The sequence below is a fragment of the Dipodomys ordii genome, unplaced genomic scaffold, assembly GCF_000151885.1.
Source record: "Dipodomys ordii isolate 6190 unplaced genomic scaffold, Dord_2.0 Scaffold111, whole genome shotgun sequence".
Taxonomy (NCBI): domain Eukaryota; kingdom Metazoa; phylum Chordata; class Mammalia; order Rodentia; family Heteromyidae; genus Dipodomys; species Dipodomys ordii.
Window position 1 is genome coordinate 1,158,030 of NW_012267327.1, and position 11,744 is coordinate 1,169,773.

General features: G+C 34.2%; 1 protein-coding gene across 4 annotated transcripts in view; it reads right to left on the bottom strand.

The window, feature by feature from the left end:
• Cblb (Cbl proto-oncogene B, E3 ubiquitin protein ligase) overlaps positions 1–11,744 on the bottom strand; it is a 164,865-nt gene that overhangs the window by 61,078 nt on the left and 92,043 nt on the right. For all 4 annotated transcript variants that reach the window (XM_013028556.1, XM_013028557.1, XM_013028558.1 and 1 more), the window contains exon 5: positions 4,910–5,066. In XM_013028556.1, the coding sequence (XP_012884010.1) occupies positions 4,910–5,066 (157 nt within the window). The remainder of the gene's footprint in view (positions 1–4,909; positions 5,067–11,744) is intronic.

Below are 11,744 nucleotides of genomic sequence, written 5' to 3' on the forward strand. Positions count from 1 at the left end.
ACTAAAAAAAATCTAGAATAAAATGATACTTGGGGAAATATCAATACATACTGAAAAGTAACAAAACTGCTATCCTAGACATTGTTTTCTTTTCTTCTTTTTATTGCTACTCTGTCTTCAAAGGACAAGAATACAAAATATGAGATATTGAGATCAATTCCATTAAAGTCCACACATATTGAGGAAACATTTGTTCTAAAAATTCTAAATTTTATATACAGCCAATGCACCAATCAAATACAAATGAAAACTAAAAATGAAATTGGAGCTTTGAGCCAACAGTTCCAGTATTTAGCAACCAGTCCTTAGTACAAAATTCGCCGGGTCAATGATTAATTGCAAAAATATTTCTGTAATAGAATTAAGTCTGTATGCTGTTTTTCTTGTAAATGCAACCCACTCAAAATAGTCAGGAATATTTGGTATGTATTTTCTGTTTTGTCTTTCAAAAGTATCCTGGAAACTTGTGGCTTAATGGAGACAAAATAAAGTGCTTCAGAAAATAAAATTTATTTTTCTGATACACTGTTTTAGATTAAAAGACATTGTAAGCATAACACAAATTGATAGCTTTTTAAACAATGATATAAATTAATCAGAACAAAATGAGTTTTTCATTTCTCTATTTTATTAATACTCTATATTACCTGTTACTACAATATCATCTAAAATATTGCCTCCTCTCCTCCAAACCCTCAAGTTTATTGCCTATTTCTCAATGATCTATTCTTCTGTAATATGGTGTAGATGGAAGAATGGAAGCAACAGTTCCAGACAGAGAAAAGGAAAGCAAAATCTCTTCTTAGCACCTGTCTATCACAATGTCTCTCAATTATCTGGAGAAGAGAAAGGTAAATGGCGAAGTTTGCCACATGACTATAGAAAAATACACTCAAAGATTCTCCAGCATTTGCTTAAATTCTGCCAATATAAGGACATGGAACCAGGAGAAAGAAAGCTTTCTTTTTTCATTGGTTATGAAAGTCTAACTTCATCTCTTAACTCCTGATGACTCTTTCAAATTACAAGTCCTTATTGTCCCTTACTCACTTTTAGGTGACAATCCTACTAATAATTTTAAAAAGTAAAAACTGGAAAAATTAAATACCACCAGTAATTTCACAATACAGTAAAATGTCTATGTATTTACAGTATTTAACATAACTTACCATTTTAATGTAGTCTACATAAACATAAGGCATATATGTGTATGTAAATTAGGGAAATGAACATTCGATATTACATTCATGAAAATAAAACATTGAAGAAAATTAAACTATAGAATCCATTTCATCATATATTAAAGCATGTGTGTGATAATGACCAATTTACCTTCAAAATAAGCCTAGAAACCAAAACAAATGAAGAATCTCTGATGTAGAAGGAACTAACCATAGTTTTTATTTCATTTTGTTTTGTTTTGTTTGTTTAGCAACTTCTGTACATTCTAAGAAACTAGACATCTTTTGACCAGGTGAGATTTTGGTTTTATTATCAAAACGTCTTCACAGTAGCTCTACTTATAAAGATCATATTTCCTGTCTCATCCCAGTGTGCATATTATAAGGTATACAAACCTTAGTGTAGTGATGTTACTTGGCTATATTAAAGTGAAACGACTTATACTAAGCAGCAGTTTGGGATAGTACCTAACCAAAATTAAGTTGCCATAATATATTTAATAATAACTCTGAGGCATTCTAGCATTTAGGATCCATACTAAAAAGCCATCCATCATTCTTAAAATGAGCAATTAGGTTTCAGATATAAAATTACTTCTTCTTCTTCTACCTTACAAGGTAAAGAAGCAAAAACATTTATTATTTAGAACGTTATGTACCACATTAAATGAATGAAATGTTTATCAGAATTTTTTTTTTTTGGTCGTGGGGCTTGAACAGTGGGCCTGGGCATTGGCCCTCAGCTCTTCAGCTCAAGTCTAGCACTCTACTACTTGAACCACAGAGCCACTTTCAGTTTTCTGAGTGGTTTAGTGCAGATAAGAGTTTATTTACCACAGCTAAGATATGGAAACAACCCAGATGCCCTTCAGTAGATGAATGGATCAAGAAAATGTGGTATATATAGCCAATGGAATTCTATGCCTCCATCAGAAAGAATGACATTCTTAGGAAATGGAAAGACTTGGAAAAATTATATTAAGTGAAATAAGCCAGGCCCAAAGAAACATAGGTCCCATGGTTTCCCTTACTTGCAATAACTAGTATATGTCTGAGTCAAGCAGAAAAGGTCAGATAAGTTTATGTTAGGGGAATGAACCCCAAGATAAGTATTCAAATGTTTTTTGTTTTTGTTTTCCTTTCATGCAGTTGTTTCTAACATATTTATAAGATGATTTCTATATTGCTGTGTATGTTTCTCCTGCACGGTATAACCCCTGCTGTCACTGTATTTGATGTTGGTATAAAAAATTTGTGGAGGGGAAGGGAAATAACAAATCGTTTAACTAGGGATATAGGTGGACCCATTGCAACAATGAGATGTACAAGTCGTTATGTCAAAAAACGAACTTTACAACTTTGGTGGGGGGGAGGATCGGTGGGGGCAGGAGGGGAGTATAGAAAGGGATGGGAAGGGGAAACAAAGAGGAGGCAACAATGCTTGATAAGAAATGTACTCGTTATCTTGCCCATGTCATTGTAACTCCTCTATATGGTATTCTCACAATAAAAAAAAAAATTTTTGTTTAAAGAATTTCACAGACTTTCCTGCCTGGGTTGGCTTTAAACTTCACAGATCTCAGACTCCTTAATAGCTAGGATTAAAGGCATGAGCCACCAGCAGCCCACTCAGAAATGTTTTAGAAGGAAGATTTAACATTATAAAAATTATCAATATTGGGTAGCACAACATTTTTCATGAGTTCATCTTATAAAATGTAAACTGACAGCTTGTATACATCAAGGAAATAATCATGAAACTGCAGCACATTTCAAACAATGAAAGCATGCTTTTGTAATATTTTCTCTAATTTCTTATCAAATATATAAGCTAGAATTACTTTGAAATTCTAATGAAATAATATCTAGCCCTCTTCATATTGTTAGCAGAAGTTAATCTGTCTTCTATTAACGAGGTCTTTAATATAATAAAATTAAATTAAACCTATGCAGTGTTGTTTGCTTACATCAATCATTTAATCCTTTCATAGTCATCAACCAGATATAAAACATTAAAGTCATGTGCCTTGGGAAAGTAATATTAATGTTACACCCCAGCATCTCTGAAAACATACTGCAGTCAAAATAAATAATAATATAAAACTGGTTCCTAATCCATTTACCTTACATATTATATAATACTGGAATTATAACAGATTTAACAAGGATTCTTAAACTGTGACCCACAAGCAATGTACTAATTTTAGTGGCAAAAAAACCCTCTAAATACAATTTTCAAGTCTATTCAATAAGATATGCTTATTCCTATACATACAAAAGAACAAAATGCAGCACCAAGCTATTAGCTCCTAAATATTTATTTAAACATAATTATGGAGAGTGATGTAAACCAAAAACAGGAGGAAGGGAAAGAGTGACATTGTCAGAAAAAGAAATCTATTCTTTACTTATTTATATAACTGTAACCCCTTTGAACATCATCTTTACAATAACAATAATCAAAAAAATGAAGAGTAAATCTTAGATGAAAGAAGAAATGCTAAATAATACAGAAGAAAAGCTAAATAAGTTAATACTGACAAACAGTTTTGACTGAATATTACATAGGAACTGAAATCCAAATGGATGAAGAATATTTGCTGACAGAAAAATGTTTGAGTAGAACATTTTTTTTATTTTTGCTTTGATTTTTTTTATTTAAATTTTATTGTAAAGGTGATGCTCAGAGGGGTTACAGTTCCATAAATAAGGTAATGAGTATATTTCTTTTTGAACAGTATTCCCCCACTACCTCATTTTCTTCCACTTTCCTCACCCTGACCAACATAGTGTCTTGATATCACTGTTGAATTGGTGCACACTTTGTCCCACAGTCTGTGATTCCCCTTACCTCTCCCAAATCAGATAGACTTATATACAAAACAAAGGGTACAGAACTCAAAAACAGTAACAACAGGGAATAAAGCAAAGGAGAAAAAAAACTGCAAGCAGTACAATTAAAAAATGCATATAGCTACTAAGCCATTGTGATCCTCTCCTTTGTTTGCAGTGTGCAGATGTTTAGAGTGCTGTGCTGTGGAATCAGCCAAGATGCCACTCAATGGATGAATGGATCAAGAAAATGTGGTATATAGACGCAGTGGAATGACACTGTCCCATTCATAAGGAAATGGTAAGACTTGGAAAAATTATATTAGGTGATATCAGCCAGACCCAAAGAAACACAGGCTGCATGGTTTCTCTCATTTGATAACTAGAATGTCTATAAGTCTACAAATTAATCCAATGAATAGTAAAAGACAGATAATTACACGTGGACATGATTAATTAAACAACAATTTTTCAAACTGATGAAATAGAAAAATTCTATCTGAGGTTGGCTATTCTACCTTAAGTGTGTGAACTAATGAATACCATAGGCAAAAAGATGTCAACAACTCTGGCAAACACCAATCTGTGAATGCTGTGATCTATCAGTTGAAGAAGGTGTAAAACTAAAAAGAGGGTTTAATCCACAAGTTCTTTCCATAATTTCCCCCAAATCTGACAAGCAACCATCACACTCACAGGACCAGATACTCTAGACTTCTGCCAACCACTTCCTGTAAACATAGAGGAATAATCAAACAATCCCATGATTATCATTACTGCCAAGAATACAAATCATTGCAATGAGTTTGTGAATGTATGTTTGAGATATACACAGACATGCATGTACACACAGAGTAAGAAAAGAAAGAGACAGATAGATTAAGTATAAATCTTACCTGAAATAGCCTGGTAAAAATATCAAATTCAAAAACTGAAATATAATCATTGCAAGTTAAGTCAATCGTTGACTTTAGGGCCATTGCTTCCAGGCCAGAGCTAATTTGATGGACCTCATGAAGGCACTGTCTGAATACTTTCCATGGGACGATAGTTCTGTGCAGAAGAAAAACAAAATAGGTAACTGAATCAAGTGTCATAAAAGACACTTTTTCCCAATGTCCAACCTTCACCTTTTGCCTGACATGAAAAGCAGTGACACCAATTATGCATTTTTAGTCACGTTCCTCCTTTTGATTGCCAAATCTATTTCTCATATTTAGAAAATATGATCTCTAGTCTTCAAAGTAGGAAAGCACAAGACTTGTATCTTCTATTTTTCTCTACCATTGTCTCTTGGAACACAAATACTAAGCAGAAATGGAGTAAATATTCAAGCTCCACAACTGACCAAAAAAAAAACCTTTGGGATAAGATATGTGATGCTACAAGTTCAACAAAGTGCGCACACACACACACACACACACACACACAAACATCAACTAGTGTGTGTGTGTGTGTGTGTGTGTGTGTGTGTGTGTTTTAGTTGACATATACCCGGTAAGTTTGAAGGAATTCCAAAGATTTCGGTGAGAACTCATTCAGTGGAATGAGCAAATGATATGAAACATGAACAAATGATGAGACAAGCTTATAACACTATGTTGAATTTACAAGCAAGCTTAGGTCTAATGTACCATTAAAAAAGAAAACTAGAAAACTTAATGTCCCATAAAGCTTTTATGAAAAAAAAACAAAACAAAAAAAACAGGAAACCACAGAGTATAGTGAGACACCACATCAGATGTCATTTAAGAGAAACACACGTCATAACTGGGCTAAGGTTATCCAAATGATACTGTTTTAAGAGAACATGAAAATCTTTTAATATTAGAAAGAGCACAAAGTACAGCAAAATGTACATCAACAACTAAGCCAAGCTTCTACACAGTGCCCATCATAGTAACATCCAAGGGGCACACTTCCTTTCCACATTAAAGAGCCTAACACATAACACACACAAAGAAAATAAACCAGAATATTTTAAAGAAGCAAAGAACCAGTGAATGGCACACATGTTATCTTTTCTGGAAAAGTACAGCTTTGTTTTGCGTTGTGCACATGCGGTAAAATGAGGTGGTCAAATAAAAAGCTTCAATGTTTGCTTTTTGTGTATAATAAACAACATGAAACAACAGGCTACAGAGGTATTCTCAATGTTTCCATATGAAATTATCATCATCCAATATTTTAACTCATTTGAACACTCAGTGATTTTTCCTGAGAACATCATATGAAATTTACAAACTTCCAAAATTTTCCTCTAACATACCACTTCCAGGACAATTTCTAAACCAAAGAGCTGCATCTCCTCAGTTCTTCTATAATGAGACTTTATCACTACTCTTTGTGATAAACAAAGAAGGCATTCATTCATTGTAATCTTCTTTTTGGATGGTAAGAATTAAGAAGCTATGGCATTGTTTGGTTATTTTTTCCCATGGAAAATTTGTGATTAAAAAGTATGTGACTTGGCACTGGTGGCTAAAAAAGAAAAGAAAAGAAAGAACAAGAAAAAGAAAAGAATGTAACAAAAGCCCTGTATTGATGGACTTAGCAAAACATCCATGTGTAGGAGGTGAGAAGATGAGTGGGCGTGAGGAGATTCAAAGTGCAAAGACATATAAACAACAATCAAGCAATGCATTCATTAGTCCAGACCTGCTCCACTTAGAAGGTAAATGTCCCTAATAAGACTGGAAGTGGCTACAGAATTCTTTCTGGAGGTGGAAGAGGAGGGTGGGAGGAGCCTACAAAGATGCCACAAAAGCAATTCCACTCCCTCTTCCCCTAGAGATGAAACCCAAGCAGAATATGTTAATGGCAGGCTGTTTTACAAACCAGAAAGTTAGGTGTGGTAGAAATGATCTAAGGAAGAGAGGGAAGATTTTTTTTAAAAAAGTGAAATGCATAAAAAGAGTGAACTTAAGTTTCAAGACACCTCAAGAAATGAGAAATCTTTAATAGGTTCTTTTTGCTACTTAAAATTACGACTGTATGTTGAATTGCCTTTACAATAAACCTGAAACCACATAGAGCTGTCAGTCCACAAGAAACAGAATATAAGACCAATGCACAGCCAGGCCCCTGTTATAATAATATTATGATGGGATCTTTAAAGTTTGTGTAAGAGCTGCCATTACTGAAACTTACCACCAACATAGAAATCTTTGAATGGGTTTTTGAAAACTGATAGTTTTATTCATGTACTGCCATGAGAAACAAGATTATGTTAAATAAGGCTTAATGCAATTCTGTACTTAGACAATGGATCTTATTATACCAAAAATGAATGATTGAATGAAAGCATAAAATCAAGATAAATTAGTTTTCAACAGCTGTGTAAAACAGAGTACTCTTCAGAGAAAATAAGATTCATTACTCAGGAAAACATAATGTGTCAGTGGGTCAGCAACTGACAGGTCACTTAATCTTCCTGGATAAAAGCGGATATATGTAGTATATTAATTTGAAAATGCTGCAATTTTAAAACAAAAGCAAAAGAAATGAGAATTGTAGGAAGTCAAAACAGGTAAGCCATTTTCAAAAATACGTCAGTGCTTAACATGGACCATGGGAAATAGAAACATTTCACATAAATGAGGGAGGGGATAACAAATTTGGCAAGAAATGTACCTATTACCTTACTTATGTAACTGTAACCCCTCTATATATCACCTTGAGAAAAAAAATTTTAAAGAGGTTTGAATATCACCAACATATGTAGTGTTTAGAAACAAGGATATGAATGCAAAATTATATAGCACTTCAGGAAGGCAAACTAGTGACCAAGTCCAAAAATGTTCAGTTAATTTTGACCCAGAAAGTCCAGTTCTAGGAAATGTTGTGCAAGAACATTTGTGTCCAAAAAAAGAGCAATGCAAAAACTAACCCACATGATTCCTTGAGGTAATATCATTTATAATAGCAAAAAATCAAAAGCAAGTAAGTTGATGAGTAAAGATAGAACATAAAACATTTTACAACAATTAAAATTTCTCAGAAAAATATTAGTCATGTTAAGTATGCATGGCAGATTATTAGATAAAAATAGTATTTTCAAACATATAGGATTATGATTATTATATCTTTTTTTTAAATTGTGCATAAGGTCTGAAAAGATAATCAAAAATTTAAATTGGTGATACAAATTGATGAAAACTTTATTGTGGAAAAACTTTGATATTAAAAACAAATCTTTTTTTGTAACAGCTAATATATGTCTAGGATAATTACCAAACAAGCAGAAAAGGTCAAAAGGTATGTACATATGACCATATAAGATGATGCTAACCGAAATAAACCCCAAGACAGGGACACAAGAGGTTTTATCTTTCTAGCTGTTGTTTCTAATGTACTATGTGATTTTTTTTTTGTTCTTTTGTATGTTCTTCCCCAACAGTATAACCCCTGCTTCCAGTGCCATGCATCTTGTATATACATTTTCTAATTTGGGGAGCGGAAGGGAAATAACAAATGCTAAAATAAGGATACAAGTTCACCCACTGTAATAATGAGATATACAAGACACTATGTTGAAAATGAACTTTACCACTTGAGGAAGGGAGGGAGGTGTTGGGGAGAGGGAGAAGGATGGAATGGTAGAGAAAAAACAAAGGAGAGGGTAACAATGTTCCATAGGAAATGTACTCATTACCTTACTCATGTAACTGTAACTTCTCTGTACAGTATCTTTACAATTATACATATATAAATATATACATATAACTTTTTCTAACCAACAAGACAAAAGGAAAAGAAAACCAAAACAGCAACAAGAGCAACTAAAAATTACCTCATTTCTTCTTCTTGAGGTTCATCTTATAAAGTATTATTTTATATGATCATATGTATTACCTGATTCATTTTCCTATAAACCCTTTATGTATCAACTGTACAATAATAAAAATAAAAACAAAATTTAAGAAAAACATTTTTTCTGGGTTTGTTCAGTTTTAAATCTTTCTATTTTCTAGTATGCTCTTAGAGATTATAGTAATACAAGCCATTGTAAAATCTGTAAAATATATTATGTAACTACCAAATAAAGGCAAAGCACTATTTGTCTATGGTCTTATATCTAGAAAATATAAAAATTTACTGATTAAACTATGAGAAATCAGAATGAAATTGAACATATTTGCTGAATATCAATAATCATACTTCCATATATCTGCCACATAAAAGTAGAAAATAAAACTTTATTTTTACAATGCTACCAGAGAAGAATACCAAATACAAATGAAGCTACCAAAAGATGAACAAAGCCAACACACACACACACACACACACACACACACACACACACACACAGAGTCAACAATGAAAAGACATAAAGAGATTGAATACTTTAATAGATTCACAATCTCAGTGTCATGTCAATTACCCTGAAATTGATCAACTGATTTAATACAACCTTTAAGAAAAATCACAGGAGACAGTGAAGAAATAGGTGATTCTAAACTTCACAGGGAAATGTCAGGAGCCAACATTGAACAAGACAATCTTCAGTAACAACAATACTGAAAAGCTTATGGTTTACATCAGTTTAGACTGTGGCATGGACACATGAACAGAGAAATGAAACAAAACTAAAAACTGAGGAACAAATACTTCCACATATGGGAATGCAATATACATAGAACATCATTATATATGACAATACTGCTTTTACAAATGATGTTTTAGGATACGTGGTGGTAGGTGCAATGTAGACACACATGGAAGTAAATTAAAAATTTGATGAAATTCTACTCCATCCCAGAGGGATGAAATTACTAGCATAGGCTGAATCAGGTGCCTGTGGCTCCAGCCTACAACCCATCTACTTGGGAGGATCATATTTGAAGCTCATTCTAGGCAGCAAAATTTTCCAGATAAATTCTCAACATATAGCTGGCTATCGTGGCACATGCCTGCCATTCCTAGCTATGTGGAAGATTAAGAATGGAAGAGCAGTGTTCCTAGCCAGTTCTGGCAGAGAAGTCTATAAGACTCTTCTCAATGAAAGGAAGCCAGATCTGGTGGTGTGTGTCCTTACAGTCATGGCAACTACCTTTGTGAAGTCCATGGAGGTTCTGGCATATGCCTCGACAGGGAGTAAACGAATATCTTAAAAACAAATTGACCCACTGCAACAATGAGATGTACAGCAATGAGATGTACAAGATGGATATCGATGAACTTTACAATGTAGGCGGAGGGTGGCAGGGAGTGTAGCTGTGGAGATGGGAGGGAAGGGAAATGGTAGGGAAAAAACAAAGGAGGAGACAACAATGCTTGATAAGAAATGTACTCATTACCTTGTTCATGTGATTGTAAACCCTTTGTACAGTATTTTCACAATAAAAAACTTATTTATACAGCAGAGAGAAGGGCTGGAGGTATAGCTTAGCAGTACATGAATAGGAAATGTGAGCCCCTGAGTTCAAATCTTACACACACACACACACACACACACACACACACACACACACACACACACGGTAAGACCAACAGAAGTATGGTCCATGATTTTAATCCTACCTTACACATGGAGCAGAAATAAGAAGAATCACAATTTGAGACCAGCCCATGAGAAAAGTCAGACTCAGTCTCAACAGAAAAGTATGTTGGCTACAATGTGTCACATGTTTGTAATTCCACCTATTGGGGGGTAAAGGGAGGATAGGATAATGGCAATCTGAGGCTGGTTCTGGGTAAAAAAAGACCCCACAAGACTGGATCTGAAAAATAAAGCAAAAAGAGCTAATGGTGCGCCTCAGATAACAAAGCATCTGCCTATGAAGTATAAAGCCTTGTGTTCAAATCCTACTACAATGACGACAACAAAAAAGATGACTTTATGTTGATGAGAACCTAAAACAACAGGAACCACTAGGCACTGCTGAGATATGACTTAATTGCAACAAGCAATTCAGAAAACTGTTGGGAGATCTATAGAAAAGAATTCATGAGACAGGAGCCACCAACTTCATCTAGCTATCTACCCAGCAAACAATCAGGTACACATAAATGATGCTTCAAAAGTATAAAAGAAAGGTTTCCTACTGGTAATCCATAAAAGAATCTATCCTCCATCAAAAAAAGCATGAATAGTCAGGGAATACAGCAAGAAGAATGAATAAATTACTGCTAAAGCATGAACAAAATGAGAAGTCACAGAATCCAAGTTCATTTTAGATGGGTATAATTTGTACAATTTTTAATTATGTATAAGTCCATTAAGCAACAGGTCGGGCTATGTGGGCTACAAGCGATACAATGCAACCTCACTTAGCACTTACATTGGGGTATTCACTGTGCACATTTTGTGCCCCACATTTATTATTTGTGCCCTTTCCTCATGCATATTAATTACAAATAATATTTTATATACTATATTACATATACTATTTTAGATATATAATATTCAAGCTTAAAATTAGGAAAAAATATGGCAATGGATCACACAACCCATAATGTAGCCAAGAATATCAATATATTTATGTGTTGGATATCAAAGTTGTTGTCAAAGTGGGGGTGAGAGTTTCTTAAAAATCCATCTTAGGGCTGGGAAGGTGGCTCAGTGATAGAGCTCTTGCCTTGCATGCATGAGGCCCTGGGTTCAATTCCTCAGCACTATATAAGCAAAAAGCAAAAAGCCGGAAGTGGCACTGTGGCTCAAGTGGTAGAGCGCTAGCCTTGAGCTGAAGAGCTGAGGGACAGCGCCCAGGCCCAGAGTTCAGGCCCCAC